Genomic DNA, 18,733 nt, shown 5'->3' on the forward strand with positions numbered 1-18,733 from the left:
ATTCTGGACTGTGTGTGGGGTCTTAGAGAGTTTTGGACCATGTGTAGGACACAACTGAAAATGGTCCAACATTCAGTAAATAATGCAGGAGATGGACATGCACTTAAAACATTGGAAAAGTGGCTGAGTCTTTTCCAGAAAAAAAGAACAGCAGTCATTTACAAGCTGCTCCATAGCAGTGGTGAGAGGAGGTGGGGTCGAGGTAAGTGCATCAATATTGATATTTTATATTGATATCCTATCTCTCAAGCCTAGAATGAAACAGGTGAAGTGTATGGAGCAGGAAAGGAAAAGGTCTAATAGCCACAAAGGTATTCTTTGATATATCTACAGACCTGGGGAGACTGTAATGAGAAAATGTGCCAAACTTAGCGCACTTAGGTATTGGTGTTGGAATTCTTCAAAGTGCTCTAACACTTTCAATCCATGCCTTTCCTTCTCTGTCCCCTTGCAGTTTTCCGCAGTTGGATGGAGGTTGGAGGTACAGGTAGAGGGTGTGGGGAGAGGGGGCTGCCCCCTGAAAGCCCAGAATCTGGGTCTAAGTTTGAGATTCTCACATTTTTTTGCAACATCGGCCTTAGTACAGAAAGGTCGAAGTGGAACAGAAAAGGCAAATCATTAAGCTTGTTTGTTGCCCACTTTCAGTCCGTCCTCTGACAGCCGCAGTCTTTCCTCCCCTCCCTACACCCTCCCAGATTACTACCCTGTAGCAATGTCCAAATGCTGGGGTAGAACGGAAAGTATAAAGCTGAGACGCCTTTGAGAAAACAGTTGGTATTTCTCTCCATACTCGTTCTGATATTTAAAACTCACAGAGAAAAGACTATAAATGTCTTACTGCTCTGAATGTAGATTTCACTGGACATATGTTATTTATATTTGTTTGACTGAAAAAGTAATATACGTTTATTATTTTTAAATTTTAAAAATATGCTTCTTTTGATTTTAAAACGTATATTCTAGGACAGGGGTTAGCAGACTTTCCTTAGAGGACTAGATAATATTTTCATCTTGGCAGGCCATATGTTCTTGGTGGTAACTACTCAACCCTGTTGTAAGAGCAGCTTCACATGATATATGGTAAACAAAGGGGCATGGCTGTGTTCAAATAAGATTTTTAAATGAGAACAGATGGTAGGGCAATAAAAAGGAATAAGAAACATACTGATATGTGCTACAATATAGATAAACCTCAAAAACAGTATGGTAAATGAAGAAAGCCAGCCAAAAAAAATCTAATTTTGTAATTCTTCAAAGTAATTCTTTCCCTGCTGTGCATATCCAGGGAAAAGTCTGGTCCTAGAAAAGACCGACAAAGAGGTAGACAGAGCTCTCAGTGGCTGGTTATCACTTACTGCGCTACAGAGAGCAGGAGGTTCATTCCTTAGGGGAAGGGCCAGTGTGAGAGTCCATAAAGAAGGTCCAGAAAGCTGTCCTTTAGAACAGAGGATCTATTCTTCCCTACTTCTGCTTGGAAACAGGAGTTTAAGACTCTCGGGCTAGTGGGGCAAGAATTAGCCAGCAAAGCCGGGTTCAGACGTGCCGGACTCGGCCCTGGTGACAGTGTTACCTTGCTTTACCTTCTCTCTCACACTGGAGCCCTTGGCGTCCTGGAGAGCAGAGGCATCCTTGGAACCGATCGCACTTCTCCCCGTTGGTGCAGCTGCACCTCAGCTTACAGTCTGGTCCATAATAGCCAGGCTGGCAAGCTGTCAACAAAGACACCAACAACTAGCGTTAACATGAGGGAAGGATGAAAACTCAGTCTCTAAGTGACTAGTTTTATTTTTCTTTCCAAGCTATCAACTTTGCTGGTGATAAAAGGTAGTAAGTGATATATCTGTATTACCAAGAATTTAAAGGTGAGAGAAATTCTGATTCCAGGCAAGTTGAATAAGCACTTACCAGGCTACCCTTCCCAAAAATAACCACACAGCACTACTTTAGAAATAATAACCTGAAAGCATTGAAGAATGATGGGGTGGGAGGGAGGATGGGAAGGACCAGGAAAATTCTGAGGGGAGTTAAAACTTGGAATATGGGAATGGTGTGCTCCCCATTTTCCAGCTTTTAGTCTCATGGTTGGCAGAGCTGACACCACGTGCGGATGTTAGAACTCCAGCGAAAACCTGAAGCCTTACTGGTAGAGGAGTCTTAGAGGACAGAGTCAGGGCAACTGCAGCCACTTGAAATTGAGAGGGAAAATCTAGAAAGGAAGAACCAGAGGGAGGACGTCCCAAATTTCTGGCTGCTCCCTGAACCATACATCTTAAATGCAGGCTCAACACAGCTCAGCTAAAGGTAAAACGAGTGAACTGAGTCTGAGCTGATGTCTGGGAGTCAGAGTTTGCTGTTTGAGTCGCCCCAAGCTGACTGCCTTATAGGACATAACAAAACAAAAGAAGCACTCCTCAGAGGAATAGACTACACTCCAGAGTCTCCCACTGTAACTTTCACAATGTTTAGAATACAATCAACACAAGAAGAAATGGAATAGTGCCATGTAGTCCATCTCCCAGCAGTGCCAGATATGGAAAAAAACTGACTTTGGGGAGCAAATACTGACATGTCTGAGTTCTGGGTAACTCACCACATTAGCATTTGTTAGGGAGGGTCTAGCATATTTGGCTACAGATTCATGTTAAGTTGGGCTCCTCATTTGGCTCAGTGGTAAAGAATCCGCCTGCAGTGCAGGAGATGCAGGAGACGTGGGTTCAATCCCTGGGTCAGGAAGATCCCCTGGAGGAGGAAATGGCAACCCACTCCAGTGTTCTTGTCTGGAGAATCCCATGGACAGAGGAGCCTGGTGGGTTATAGCCCACGGGGTCTCGAAGAGTTGGACATGACTGAACATGCAGGCATTCACATTAAGTTACTGTGTGATAGTCAATATGAAAAGCTTATTGGAAAGTAGATGAGAAACATACACCTCTGAGCTTCTTTGAGTAGGTGAAGCTAGTATCGCTTGAGCAAGGTCCACAGAAGATAAGATCTTAACTTCCTCGATTTTCAAATCCCAAATCTTGTCTGGATCTAACATAAAAGTACTGATATTTATGATGTAGTGAAAAAAAATAATAAATCTTTGCCTTTCCAGCCCAAAGTGTGGTCTAAAACCCAGCAGCAGCATCTGGGAGGTTGTTAGAAATGCAGACCCTCAGTCTTCAGTCCAGACCTATAGAGCAGAATCTGTGTTCTAATAAGATAAGAATCTAATAAGACTCTTGAATCTAAGATTCTTAAATCTAATAAAATTCAATGCTAATAAGTATATCAGCAGCACATTCTAAGTGGTCCAGAGTCTTAATACAAAATCATAATTAACTTTGGATGAAAGTATCTTTGATTCAAAACCCTATAGCTCAGCATAGACAGTTGACTGAGTAATCCAGGTATGTCCTACACACCGATGTGTGGGAAGCTGGGTCTCCTAGGTATACCTGCTAGAACCTTGGCTCTTCAGGGTGTGACTGGTCCATACCTTCACTGCACTGCAGACCCTTCCAGCCTGTGGCACAGGAGCACCCATAGGGGTCTGGGAGACAGAACACGAAGGACTTGCATCCCTCTGGTTCACTGCACCTTTCTTTACAAGTTCTGCCAAATGTGTGTGGTTCACACGCTATGGGAGAGAAAAAGACGATTCAGAGGCAAATACCCAACCCTTTGAAAGGCATGATTCTTCTTTTCAAGGGTCTCTCCTAGACCATTGAACATGGAAAATAGTCCAGTCTGAGCCATGGAATGGTCAGGGTAAAGAACCCTTATGGTCCACCTTACAGATAATGAAACTGCCTTTTGGACAGGACATAGGAGCCACTACTCCCAGGTATGCAGGTCGTGCATTGCACAAACTGACAGAATGGTGATCACATCAATGACATCACAGATTTGTACACCTGTTACAACTTTCCCCTGGTGGCTCAGCTGGTAAAGAATCCACCTGTAATGCAGGAGACCTGGGTTAAGAAGATCCCCTGGAGAAGGGAACAGCTACCCACTCCAGCATTCTGGCCTGGAAAATCCCAGGGACTATACAGTCCATGGGGTCGCAAAGAGTCGGACATGACTGAGTGACTTTCACAACTTTCCAGTGGTTGACAATAAAGAGCCTTCAGGAAAGGGCACCTTTTTTGAATTCACACAAAGGTACCATATAGTGTCACAGAGGCCATTTAGCTTCCATCCCCAACTGTGTCCAGATCTAAAATTTAGATTCAGCAATGATGGATTTTAAATCCACAAGGTACTCATCAAGCACTCTTGACTTACCCTTCTCACATGTTCTCCCCATAAACCCAGGAGGGCAAATGCATTCCCCAGTATCTTCATGGCAGGTCCCGTTGTTCATACAAGCAGTGCAGATGCGGTTACATTCAGGTCCCCACTTCTGAGCCTCACATCCTTTGGTTAAGGAAAACAGAACTCTGGTGAGTGGCGCACATTCATTCCTCAAAGCTCTACTGAGCACCTGCTACATGTTAGTCACATGAGTGGACACTGGTGAATGAAGATAAATAAAACACAGCCTCTGCTCTCGAAAAGCTAAGAGTCCAATGCGGGAAACAGACATGTAATGGAACATGATAAAGACAAAGACAGAAGTACCCAATTATTTTTTAACTTTTCATTTTATATTGGAGTACAGCTGATTAACAATATTGTGATAATTCCAGGTGGTCAGCAAAGGGACTCAGCCATACATACACATGTACCCATTCTCTCTCAAACTCCTCTCCCATACAGGCTGCCACATAACATTGAGCAGTATTCCTTGTGCTATATATACAGTAGATTATTGTTGGTTATTCATTTTAAATATAGCAGTGTGAGAACTACCTAATCTGCATTAGGGTTGGAATAGGGCATAAAGGAAGGCTTCCCAGAGGAGGTGGTATGTGAGTTGAATCTGTAAGACCTCCTAAGTGACAAAGAAGATAATTCTGGAGAGTGTGTTCTGGGCAAAGGCTAGATTGGGAGGAAAACATGGTATGTTTGAGGAGCTGCAGATACAATTAGAGACAAGAGCAGTGGTTTTCAAAGTGTGACCCCTGATGAGTAGCATCTCCATTATCTGGGAATCTGTTAGAAATGAAAACCCCAGACTCCTATCCATGACTTACTGGATGAGAAACTCTGGAGGTAGCTTAGTAACCTATGCCTCACAGGTGTTTTAGATAATTCTGAGGCATGCCAAAGTTTGGGAACATCCAGTTTAAAGAATGTGGAGAAAAATCTAAATGGGCAAAGAATTTGAAAAAGAATAGATATATGTATAACTGAATCACTTTACATATGGAACTAACACAACATAGTAAATCAGCCACACTTCAATATTAAATAAAAATTTTTAAAAGATGAAGAATGTGGAGAAGGGAGACAAGCTAAATGGGGAAGTAGGAGCTAGCAGCACTCAAATATTTTTCAGGTAAAAACATGTAAGAAATGAAGCAAGATCCAAAACCGGAAGTACAAGAATGGTAAAAGACTTCCTAGATTCATATTTCCTGGCTCCTCTACTTCAGCGCTTGGTGATTTGAGATTGTTAATTAGACCCAAGGATACTTTCTAATATAAGGAAAACTCAAGGGGAGTGGGGTGCGGTGACCTTTTGTGGTCAGGAATTTAGTTTAATTTTTCTTATGAAAGGAACTAATGTCTTTGTCCCCGAATATGAGTCTCACAGTGGTAAAATTGGACCTGTGCCAATGGCTTATAATATTTTTGGCAAGAACTCCTGGTTATCAGTATTTTCTCTAAAATAATCAGTAAGACTGTCAACACAGACCCAGTCTGACAGGCAACCACCTAACAGATAAAGCTACAAAATGTCTCAAAGCTAATGTTTACATGCCTTCATGTATAAAGGGGGAAATCCTACACAGTCAGTGATTTCTTGAAAGCCAGACCCCAGATTATCTTCAGACGCTGAAAACTAATGATGACAGAACCCCAGGATGAAAGTGGGTCTCCTGTTACATTAACCTACGTACCAGTCTGTAGACCTGTCACAGTTTCACTCTTAATTCTGGGAAAGAGAAAAGGATTAAGCTTGAGGACATAAATGGGGGTGATCTCTCAGGGATGAAGGCAGGAAGAGAGTTCCTTGATAAGCAACAGTATGCAGTTCATTGTCGTTTAGTCACTCAGTCGTGTCCGACTCTTGTGACCCCATGGACTGTAGCCTGTCAGGCTCCTCTGTTCACGGGATTTCCCAGGCAGGAATACTGGAGTGGGTTACCATTTCCTTCTCCAAGTATGCAGTCAGGCCTCTGTGATTTTCTTCAAAACATGAAAAGGTTTTTTATTTTAGGAAACTATAGATCCATAGTATCCAAAGAGAAATCTTACAATCTTAATGTTTTCAAAAAATCTTTTTAAAAAAACTATATTGGAGTATAGTTGCTAGACAGCGTTGTGTTGGTTTCCTGTACAGCAAAGTGAATCTGCTAGACTGTCCTGGAGAGAATTTATGCTGAAAAGAAACCCTGTAAGTATAACCAGTTTGATGTTTAATACTCAGTCTTTATGACAGAATACCACCCTTATGGCAGAAAGTGAAGAACTAAAGAGCCTCTTGATGAAAGTGAAAGGAGAAAGTTAAAAAGTTGGTTTTAAGCTCAACATTCAGAAAACAAAGATCATGGCATCCAGTCCCATCACTTCATGGCAAATAGATGGGGAAACAGTGGAAACAGTGACACACTTTATTTTGGGGGGCTCCAAAATCACTGCAGATGGTGACTGCAGCCAAGAAGTTAAAAGATGCTTACTCCTTGGAAGAAAAGTTATGACCAACCTAGACAGCATATTAAAAAGTAGAGACATTACTTTGCTAACAAAGTTCCATCTAGTCAAGGCTATGGTTTTTCCAGTTGTCATATATGGATGTGAGAGTTGGACTATAAAGCAAGCTAAGCATCAAGGAATTGATGCTTTTGAACTGTGGTGTTGGAGAAGACTCTTGAGAGTCCCTTGGACTGCAAGGAGATCCAACCAGTCCATCCTAAAGGAGATCAGTCCTGAATGTTCATTGGAAGGACTGATGTTGAAGCTCAAACTCCAATACTTTGGCCACCTCATGCGAACAGCTGACTCATTTGAAAAGACCCTGATGCTGGGAAAGATTGAGGGCAGGAGGAGAAGGAGACGACAGAGGATGAGATGGTTGGATGGCATCACCGACTCAATGAACATGGGTTTGAGTAAACTCCGGGAGTTGGTGATGGACAGGGAGGCCTGGCGTGCTGCAGTCCACGGGGTCGCAAAGAGTCAGACACGACTGAGCAACTCAACTGAACTGATTCCTAAAGTTCAAATTTACCTGAAAAGATACTAGTTATGAGAAATGGACAAATGCCTTCAACTGTAGCTCATTTCTTGGTAAACATAAAAGACATCAAGCAGGGAAACTGTTAGTCACTCAGTCGTGTCAGACTCTCTGAGATTCCAGGGACTGTAGCCTGCCAGGCTCCTCTGTCCATGGAATTCTCTAGGCAAGAATTCTGGAGTGAGTCGCCATTTCCTTCTCCAGGGGATCTTCCCAACCCAGGGATTGAATCTGGGTCTCCTACATTGCAGGCAGATTCTTTACTATCTGAGCCACCAAGGAAGCCCCAAGTAGGGAAAAGGACTTTTAAATGGGATTGTTGTGACTTAGCTCAAACTTTGTTAGAATGATTTTAGATACTAGCAGTTCTTTTCCAACAGCTTTACTGAAATGAGAGCAAAAGAAAAACAAATGTGCTTCTGACAGTCTGAAAAGGAGACAAGTTGGAGATCAAAATGTGTTCGAAGTCTTTTATCTTAAAAGTTCAGGAGAATTTTAAATTCTAAACTATGCTAAGCCTTATTTGCTCTGATGTTTAACAAAAAAGAAAAGCTTTAAACCTTTTACCATGTATCAACATCTGATGTTTCTGATATTGTTAGGAAATTTGCCAAGTTATCCCTGACTCTGAGCATGCAATGTGGTGCTATATCACACTGGAGAGACCATCTTTTTATTTAAAAAAATTTTTTTTAAGTTGTGAAAGTATGGTAACACATTTACATGAGACTTGGAAAATACAGAACAAAGTTATATATAGTTCCACTATATATTACAATCATTTAAGTAGATAAATTAAAGATTTTTAGTTGGAGTTTCAATATCAAGGTGGAGAGACCATCTTAATGAAGTGAATGCAAATTGGGTCTTTGCGTTCAGATTCTCAAAGAAAGGAGATGAATGAAAGGGGATTTTACTTGCCCAAACTAGATGAACCACACTTTTCATAGGCCTATTGTCATATTGCAATACCTTTTTATCTATTTATGTATGTACCTGCTCTCCTTGAGAATTACCTGAGGGACAGTCATTCATCTTATTATCTTAGTATTCTCAACACCAACATAATGCCTGGCAGAGACTTATAATCCACACAGATTTGCTGAATGAATGAATGCATTAATATAATGCAAAGCAAAACAAGTAGTCTTCATGAATCAGGGGTGCTAATCACTAGAGGAATGACAGAGCATCCCTGTCAGAACACTGAGACCCGAAGGCCTGAACATTTAATATCATGAGTACCTAACACAAGTGGGAAAATTCAGGGCAAATCTCTTGCTTTCTGTAGATCAATTTTTGGTATAAATGACTGGTGATAGTTACTCTCCACCTTGATAGCTATAATAGGGGGAAACACTTTCACTAGTTCTAATACTTGCATTTTTCAAACCTGAAAACACATTTGGGAGTTAAATGATCTCAAAACTGTGTGATTTTATGGGGGACTTAGTGTATAACTAAATATTAGACTAACCCAGAAAGCCTAACTCATCTCCCAGTAGCAGACACCTTTTGGGGGGATTGTCCAGCTCACAGTAATTCCCATTTTGTCTGAGGAAACTGCTGCTATTCAAGTGTGAGGTCCAAGTGTCCTCGCTGTAAAATGTGGCTCCACCCCCGTCTATCACTCCTTGGTCTAGGCAAGTAGACACCTGACAAATGTCAGACCAATCTTACTCTTTATCCTGAGAGTACAACATTTAGAAGTAAGTGAAACATCACTGAAGCTGAGTTAGGGTAATGGTAGCATCCTAGAGAGAAAGTCCACCCTCCCACACTGCAGTGCTGAGCTGCAGATCTTCCCTGGAAGATATTTTCTGGAACTTGCTTGTCAGCCTTTAAATCAGTTTTTAAGAGTCTTCAGTATACTTCCAAGTAATCCCAGTTTTTGCTTAAGTATCCAGAGTCAGTTTTGGTTACTCACAACTCAAAATTGTAACAGCTACACCGTCACTTACTCCGGACTATGAGCCTGGTGAAGGCTGAGGTGAAGAGGTTTCCTCCTATGTACCTGGCCGAATACACGCCAGCATCCTGGGGCTGAACGTGAGGCAGATGCACTTCCAAAATGTCAGGGACTTCGTGCCGGGGCACCGAGTGGATGAAGGAACCTGTAAGGGAGAAGAGTGGAGAACCATGGGTCACCCTCAAACACTCCTGTTCCCTTGTCTGGCCCCACCACTTGATCAGCTTTCCCTGACCTGATATAGAAAATGTGCTCAAGCATATTAGATGTGGGAGAAGAATGAAAAGGTTGCTATTGAATGTTCTCCCAAAACTCGAGAAAAGGATGGTGTTGGAGCAGATAGGTTAGTCTACGAGGGCCACCACTGAACATGAAGATGAGGGTAGCCTAACGTTCTTATCTTCTGCAGGGAGAGGCAAGCAGACAAACCTGGGGAAAATGTCAGGTAACCTTGCCAACTAATCACTTAAGCGACACCTAGAATTACTGCTCCCATCTGTAAGTCTCACCCATCCACAGAACTCAGACTAGTCCCCAACAATATCTCAGCTGCATGAGACAATTGCCACCAGACGGTGCCAAACTGTAGCTGAACACAGAGAGATTTGCATTGCACAGTTAGACCCCCAGAATCACCGCCAACTGGCATTCCAGGTTCACCCTGGCCTTTCCCTTAGCCTTGCAAACAGTCACATATCACATGGCAGAATTTGAGACCCCACGTATTACATCATGATGGAATTTTGTTGAACATTCATAGTTCATGTTGTATATTCCCATAACATCTTATGGAAAAGATGAACTTTTTGACTAACCCAACACACTATAGGTGCATTCATATATGTATGTAAATCTCCATTTTAATTTACTTAAGTAACCAAACGTATTACCTAAGATAGCTTCTATCATAGAATTTGGTTGGGCTTTCCTGGTGGCTCAGACAATAAAGAATCTGCCTTCAGTGCAGAAGAGCAGGGTTCAATCCCTTCCTGGGTCAGGAAGATCCCCTGGAGAAGGGAATAGCTACTCACTCCAGTATTCTTGCCTACAGAATTCCACGGACAGAGGAGCCTGGTGGGCTATAGTCCATGGGGTCACAAAGAGTTGGACAGGACTGAGCAACTAACACTTTCACCTAGCAGCTTGACTTCAAACATCTGCCCGCCAGACTGGAATGAGATAATGACCCAGTATTGCTTGGCTGTCTGATGTCTTGCACAACAGTGCGGGAATGAAACAAAACACATGGACTCACCATTTTTGTAAATCACTGCGTCTTCTTCTTTAATCAATACCTTTTTGAAAGATATGCTCACATTATCTCCCCTGTCCACAGTCATAGTTAAAGTAGCTGGTAGAAAGGAAGCTATTAAAAGAGAGAGAAAAAACCAAATGAGAAAATGAGGTTACATAGCTTCTCCAGGAACAATTGAAACTTGAATCAGAGGATGAGGTCCAGGACTTGGCAAGAGTCAGGGGATTTTCACGTTAGCTTAGAGAGCTACCCTGTGAAGGCACATGATGCCTCTGAACCATGTTCAAAAGCACCTGGGCTTTAGGTACATCTGCTTGCTTTCCTTAGTACCTGCCAACCCAGGCATGGCACTCTGCAAGACTCCCACAGGGATGCTATGGGGCAGAAGGTGATGAATGTGGACCCAGAGGGAGAATGGTGTAAATCAAAGAGCATTGTGAGCACTGGAATTAGACAGTCCTGGGCTTAAGGTCACCCTCTGCCAATTTCTGAACCTCTTTGACCCACTTACTTCACCTCTGAACACCTCAGCTTCCTCATCTGTAATTTGGAAGTAAAAGTATTTACCTTAAACAGTTGTTAGGAACATTAAAGGGCTTCCAAGATGGCGTAGTGGTACAATCTGCCTGCCAATGCAGCAGATGTGGGTTCAATCCCTGAGTTAGGAAGATCCCCTGGAGGAGGAAATGGCTACCCACTCCGGTATTCTAGTCTGGAAAATTCCATGAACAGAGGAGCCTGGCGGGCTACAGTTCATGGGGTTGCAAAAGAGTCAGACATGACTAAGCCACTAAACAGCGACTAAACAACAACAAACATGAACATTAAAGGATGAATGCCAAAGCCCTGGGTGCTTAGAAGAGGTCAGGATCCTTCTCAGATATAAACAGAGGCCACGCTGCTGTGCTGACGTGTGCAGTGTGGCCGGGAGTGGTAGGGAAAGCAGACGGGGACCCCAGGGGCCACTTTTCAGGGCTCCCTGTCGCCTGACTAGAGGCTCCATTTCGCAACCTAACCCAAGTGGCTCTTACTCTCTGCGACATGCCCTTCGGCTCCTGTGAGAATTTTTCGTGACCAGTTCATGCTGTTGTTCCTTTCTCTGTGGTTTGTTTATATTTTCTGCTCCTTTGTGTGAAGATTGTTTAGCTGACCGTGGGACTTCTCACTCAGCATTGTATTCTGAGAGGGAACCGAGATTCCCCCTTCGGCTCAACTCCAGCGTTGTTGTTCTTTCTGCCCATTCTGTGGTTCTTTATTATTTCAGACTTTGTGCCTTTTAAGCTCCCTGATTTGTGAGGATCTGAACACAGTCACATGGCCGTGTTCTGCCACCCAGCCTGCCTTCATGGCTCTAGGCTCACTGCTGTTTGCTGAGGACTAACGAGGGGCATCCACAAGTCAACTTTGCAACTTGGGCTTCCTGATGACACCAGAATCTGGCTCAAACTTTACACATAGTCAGATAATCGTGTGACTTGACCAGATCATGAAAACAATAAGCTCCTATGAACCAGGCATTGTTCTAAGAACCTTGCACATATTTAATTTTCATAATATCTCCAGGAGACAGGTACTACAATTATCCTAATTTTACAAACAAGGAAATCAAGGTAGAGAGAGGTCAGGAATTCTCTTCAAGATCACACAGCAAGTTCACGGGACAGCCAGGATTTGAAGCAGGTAGTTCGGTTCCAGAGGCCTCTCCTAGAACCTTTTTTTTTTTTTTAAAAAAAAGAAGTATTTAATTCTTCTTTATCTTTTGATCACACTGCATGGCATGTGGGATCTTAGTTCCCTGACCAGGAATCTAATCTGTGCCCCCTACATTAGCAATGTGGAGTCTTAACCACTGAACTCCAAGGAAGTGCCCAACATTTTATTTTTAAAATGAGATTACTGAGGCCTACGTTAGAAGATGACTTGCTTGAGACAATTTGGATTGGTTAATTAACTCACAGACCTTACCTGAGAATATAATTCACTTATTCCTTAAGAAGTAGAGAAGAAACTACAAGATAGTAAAATGACATTATTACTCTTAAGTGTTTATCTATCATTAAATTGAAGGAGACAACTGAAATTTAGCTCAATTATTTTTCATCTATGGGAAACATGTTTCATTTTATGTCCATTATCACTTCGAGTAATTACCTAACAGCCCTATGAAGACAAGATATCCACGTCTATCATGTGGGTAGTGGAGTTAAGGGTGACTAAGTCCCTTCTTGAAGGCCTCCTGACCATGAGTAAGCGTGAAAGTTGAGACACACACTTAAGACCTCCACCCTTGTTCCAGACATCAGCACTCCAGAATCATCCTCCCCTAGGCCCATGTCCTTACTTCTCACTTCCAGCCATTCTGAACTGTGCTCAGTGCCACAAACAGACTATGTGATCACTCATATCCACTTTCTCCCTTCTCTTCCCTTTCCCTGTGTCTCACCAAGTCCTACTTATTCATCAGTCTCCGTTGAGACATCACTTTTTCCAGGGGCCTCCCAGAATCCTGGAATCCAGGTTCAGTTGAGTTCAGTCACTCAGTTGTGTCCGGCTCTTTGCGACACCATGAACCGCAGCACGCCAGGCCTCCCTGTCCGTCACCAACTCCTGGAGTTTATCTAAACCCATGTCCATTGAGTCGGTGATGCCATCCAACTATCTCATCCTCTGTCATCCCCTTCTCCTCCTGCCTTCAATCTTTCCCAGCATCAGGGTCTTTTCCAATGAGTCAGCTCTTTGCATCAGATGGCCAAAGTATTGGAGTTTCAGCTTCAACACCAGTCCTTCCAATGAACACCCAGGACTGATCTGCTTTAGGATGGACTGGTTGGATCTCCTTGCAGTCCAAGGGACTCTCAAGAGTCTTCTCCAATACCACAGTTCAAAAGTATCAATTCTTCGGCGCTCAGCTTTCTTTATAGTCCAACTCTCACATCTAGGAGTCCAGGTTAACTGCCCTAGTACTATCCTCCCGTATGCTCTGCCCTTCCCAATTACAGCCCCACGCAAAGTGTCTCTCTCCTACTGGACTGGGCATTCCAGGAGGGCAGGCTCATGGCGGTTTTGGAGGGCAGCACCGGGTGGCGGGTAGGGTCTTGGCTCTGGGATCTGGCCGCAGTACACCTTCCCAGGTCCAACGTGGGGAACCAGGTATGTAAATGCTTCTAAGCTACAATAGTTATAATGTTTATCTATTAATAGGAAATCATAATGGTCCTCATCAGATATGCATTTGCTAATGATTCAATTACACAGCAATGTGTATAAAAAGTTGCTAGGGAGATGTCAGGCGCATAATAAGTATTTAAGAAATGTTAACATCAATGTACCTCCCATGTGTGGCAGAAATAGAGGCTTAGGAATACTTGTGGAGAGAATACATGAATGAATCTGATTTCTAATTTTTCTATTTACTTTGTATTTTTAACATGCTCATTTGAGTTATTCAGATACAAATGGCAAATCTGTCAACTTCATAAATCATGTTTGGGAAACTGCATGTTCTTAAAGCTATTTCTCAAATGAAAATAGGAAGAAAAATAACATAGCTGTCCTCTGATAGAATACTCTGAAACAGATATTTGGATGTGAAAATGTTTCAAACTTCATTTATACTTCCCTACCCCCAAACGCAATTTTCAAGGAGGTTTGAACAAACTGCTTTTGACTTTTTCGGATGATACCATTGATAAAACAAAAAAAAATCCTTCGGCCATTCGGCCATTTGGACTACGCGAGCCAGTTTAAGCTGTGTTTTGCCACATCTCAAATGGATTTTCCACTTCCTCCCCAGATACACGAGTCAGCAGCAAGCAGGAATATAGTGGTGTTTATTCTATCCTGCTGTGTCCCTAGACAGGCGCTCCTGAGTTCCCAAGAAGTTTTAGTAGGGAATTAATAGTGTCATGAAGACATAGTGTTGGAGGTTTTCTTGACTTACCATAAAAGATATCACTTTCTTTGCACCATATTTTAGCCACTGCATGGTCAATCAAAGAAAATCAGTTCAACAGCCTGATATGATGCTATTCAAATATAGGAGAGAACGTACTACCTATTTTTCTATTTTGTCTAAACCTCCACAATTATGTCGACAGCTGATATTACAATTTTCCATAATTGAATGGGAAAAGTGACAGTTCCACTAAATTACTGCTCATTCCAAGGCACTAAATAATGATAATTATTGAACATCTAGTGTGAGCCTGGTGGCTCAGAGGTTAAAGCGTCTGCCTGCAGTGAGGGAGACCTGGGTTCGATCACTGGGTTGGGAAGATCCCCTGGAGAAGGAAATGGCAACCCACTCCAGTATTCTTGCCTGGAGAACCCCATGGACGGAGGAGCCTGGTGGGCTACAGTCCACGGGGTTGCAAAGAGTCGGACACAACTGAGCAACTTTAACTAGTGTGAGCCAGATAATGCTGGTGCTTTTATTTGATCCTCAAACGTATGTGGTAAAGTCTCTATCACCATTTATTTTTCAAATGAGCAAACTACGATTTCAGTTAAGTAACTTGCGCTGGGTTAGACCAGCGGTTACAGAGCTGGGCTCAAACCCATGTCTGACTGACCTTCACCCCCACGTCTGACTGACCTTCACCCCCACGTCTCTGTGCTCTAGGTTGCTTTCTGGGGTTTCCATTAGAGTTGTACTTTACAAAACAAGTGCTCAAGAATGGGGGAGGGTTGTTAACCTTAAGTGCGAGTGGAAAGGGTAGCACAATACAGGCTCTGAAGCCAGACTACTTGGCATCAAATCCCTTTCCCACCATTTACAAATGGCTATTGTTATTATTATGTAAATTGTTCTGCAATATCTCACTTTACACGGGCTTTCAGGAACATAGCTACCATGTAAATCAAATCTTACACTCATGGGAGCTGGCTTCTTGTATGTACCATCTTATTCTTATTTAAAACCTAAGACACTTTTGAAGATATACCCGTTTCACAGATGATTAAAAATGAGACCAACAGAAGTTGAATAAGGTCATACAACTGGTAAGTAGTAGAAAAATAATTAAACTCAGGTGAATATAAGTCTAAAAAACCACCTTCTTTCCACTGTTTGTCACTATCCATGCCTGCCTTAGCCTCATTTAACTAAATGAATTTAAACTATCCTTTACCTGTGCTGACCAGGACTCTCACTTTGGAGGGATCATTATAATTGTTTTTAGACTCCCAATGTTTTGGTTTAATATGCTCTATGGTTTCCTATTTATACATTTCCAAGACAGCCCAGAAAAGGCATTTCTCATTTCATTCCTGTGAGGCCACTGGGGCACAAATCTCAGATCATCTTTGTTCAGAATGTGGACATATCCGCGGAAGGACATAACTCTTAATACAAGTCAAATCCCAGATGCCACATTTGAAAAATAACAGAGTCGACTTCAGCCATGATAGCTTTGGCACACCTCACATCCCTTTGTTCAACCTCTCTTCCCTCACTGGAGAGCTGCATTCCTGGGAATTTCTGTTGTGCATTTTTCCCACTCGCCTGGTGTCACTTAAAGGTGAATATCAGGGTTTTGCTAAGAAAGCCGTTTTCCTCATTTTTGATGAATAATGGTTTTATCACTTTGATCTTAAAATCTTGCTGCTTTAGGGCAGAGCAGAGTCATTAAACAATGTTCACAATGACATCTCCTCCAACTACCATGAGTTTGGTGGACTGGCCCAAAGATACAACTTGTACCTACTTCTATTTTTCTTTGGGTGACCCACTGCCATCACATCACTGCCTTGTGAGGCATAGCAGGGAGTAATACTCTTCTTTTTTTCTATAATTAAATTCATTTACTTTTAATTGAAGGATAATTGCTCTACAGCATTGTGGTTGGTTTCTGCCAAACATCAACATGGATCAGCCATAAGAAGGCTCTTGACATCCTCCATCTCGACTGCTAAAATTAAACCACGATCTAACAAGAATGGCAGCCTATAAAAAGGTCCCAATTCTTCACCCCTCCTTGTATCCAAAATCTTGGCTGTTTAATTGTGTAGTGCCCTCCCATCTGGACTTTAGCTTGGTTCTTTGACTTGTTTTGAGCAATAAAAATGAGGCAGAAATGAGGGCATACACTGAGGCTAGGTTTCAAGAAACCCTATGTGTTTCCACTTGCTGTCTTGTACCCTTGGCGTCTCCATGAGAATATACCTAGGTTAGTTTGCTAACAGGTTAACAGTCAGCTGGAACAGAGCCAAGGAGGCCCAAGCAATGCCAGACTAATAAACTTACAGCCATCCAACATCCATACACTTGAGAAACCCACCCAATCAAGACCAGCAGAGCCACCGCATCAAGCCAGCTGACTTAGACACGCAACCTTGGGCTGTTGATTGTAGTATGCCTCTGTGATTTCAGTTGTGTGTTACACATAATTACCATGTCAAAAGATAACTAATACACCAAGTAACTAATTAAATTGAGTTGGCAGTGGACAGCTGTCTTCATTGCTGTGAATCACATTATATACATGTAACATGTCCAGATCTCCATCAGGACCATGGAGTCCTCAGTAGAACATGTGGTATATATTTTCATTTCATTTCATGAACTAGGCACAATGTCTAGTGAAAGGGGTATATATGAGAGAGCTGGACTGAATGATCTCTTATCACTAATGCTCTGTGCGCTAGAGATAGCAACTCCTGGAAAGAGGCAGACAAGGTCTTCAAACTCCACACTCAGGTAGCTCATGCCCAGCCTGAGTGAGCAGCTGCCAAGACAAGAGGCAGGCATGTGTCTCAGTAGACCTCATCTGCTCACAACTAAGAGGCATGTTACCTTGTTGGCGCATCTTCATGGTCCGTATCCTGATTGCCTGTCCTCGAACTCGCCCTTCACAGAAATAAGCACCATTGATTTTACTGGCCTTTTCTCTCTTCCAAACAACTTTTTTAGCCCATTCTCTGGTCGCATCTTGAGTCACTTCCAGTGGATCCTGATGCTGGTTCATTAAGGCTTCAAAGTCCCTTCCGATAGTGATGGGCTCATGGGGGCGCCATCCAGAGGCAATGCAGGTGAGGGATGTCTCAGCGTCAGACACAAGAGGTAGGGAATTGATCAGGATCAGGTCCATGGCACCATCCACTGTTGCTAAAAGGAAGGAGGGAACATAATGTATAAGGAAGGTTATTAACATGGCCCCACAGAATAAGGTAGTTTCACAAAGCTTTGTCTAAGAATAACTGTGTGAACAAGTCTTTCTAAAATGCTACTCTGATCATGTGCTTATCTTCCATTGGACAAAATCTGAAACTCTTTACCATGGCATCAAGACTTTGTCACCTAGGCCCTGCTAACCACTCTTACCCCACTGCACTGTAATGGACTGTCACTCATTCTCCATTCCCCAAACAAGCTTTGCACAAGGTATCTTTACCACTACAGTGCCTGAGACATAGTTAAGTATTCAGCAAGTGTGGAGACAAATTCATGATAATGGCTTTATTATTTTTATTATGAGCTATCATTAATTATCACTATTTATAATTATTATTATCTTATTTATGATAATTATTAATCAATTAGTGATAATGTGGTTCAATCCCAATAACTGGGGCTTCCCAGGTGGTGCTAGTGGTAAAGAACCTGCTTTCCAATGCAGGAGACATAAGAGACAAGGGTTAAATCCTTGGGTTGGGAAGATCCACTGGAGGAGGGCATGGCAACCCACTCTAGTTTTCTTGCCTGGAGAATCCTGTGGACAGAGGAGCCTGGAGGGCTATAGTCCATGGGGTTGAAAAGAGTCAAACACGACTGAAGAGACTTAGCACACATCCCAATAATAAAGTATTCTAAAGAAATATGTCAAATACATACACCATATGCTAACTTTATAGACTCTCATCATTAGCAAGGTATTGTCTGATTCCATAATAAATTCTACAAGGTGAGGGAGGAATGGAGTGAACTCTGCATTTCCCCCTGAGCCTCATCTTTGACAAGCGTAGACAATGTATTAAGAAGCAGAAAAAAAAGAAAAGCAGAGATACCACTTTGCCAACAAAGGTCTGTATAGTCAAAGCTATGGTTTTTCCAGTAGTCTTGTATGGATGTGAGAGTTGGACCATAAAGAAGGCTGAGTGCCAAAGAATTGCTGCTTTTGAACTGTGGTGTTAGAGAAGACTCTTGAGAGTCCCTTGGACTGCAAGGAGATGGAACCAGTCA

General features: G+C 42.5%; 1 protein-coding gene across 2 annotated transcripts in view; it reads right to left on the reverse strand.

Moving 5' to 3' along the window:
- The window catches only part of TEK (TEK receptor tyrosine kinase), a 104,888-nt gene that overhangs the window by 39,762 nt on the left and 46,393 nt on the right, over window positions 1–18,733 (reverse strand). For both annotated transcript variants that reach the window (XM_043890860.1, XM_043890861.1), the window contains exons 2-7: window positions 17,348–17,659; window positions 10,555–10,665; window positions 9,292–9,444; window positions 4,273–4,404; window positions 3,482–3,622; window positions 1,581–1,709 (exon numbers count right to left, since the gene is read on the reverse strand). In XM_043890860.1, coding sequence (XP_043746795.1) covers window positions 1,581–1,709; window positions 3,482–3,622; window positions 4,273–4,404; window positions 9,292–9,444; window positions 10,555–10,665; window positions 17,348–17,659 — 978 coding nt within the window. The remainder of the gene's footprint in view (window positions 1–1,580; window positions 1,710–3,481; window positions 3,623–4,272; window positions 4,405–9,291; window positions 9,445–10,554; window positions 10,666–17,347; window positions 17,660–18,733) is intronic.

Source organism: Cervus elaphus, chromosome 29 (genome assembly GCF_910594005.1).
Source record: "Cervus elaphus chromosome 29, mCerEla1.1, whole genome shotgun sequence".
NCBI classification, from domain to species: domain Eukaryota; kingdom Metazoa; phylum Chordata; class Mammalia; order Artiodactyla; family Cervidae; genus Cervus; species Cervus elaphus.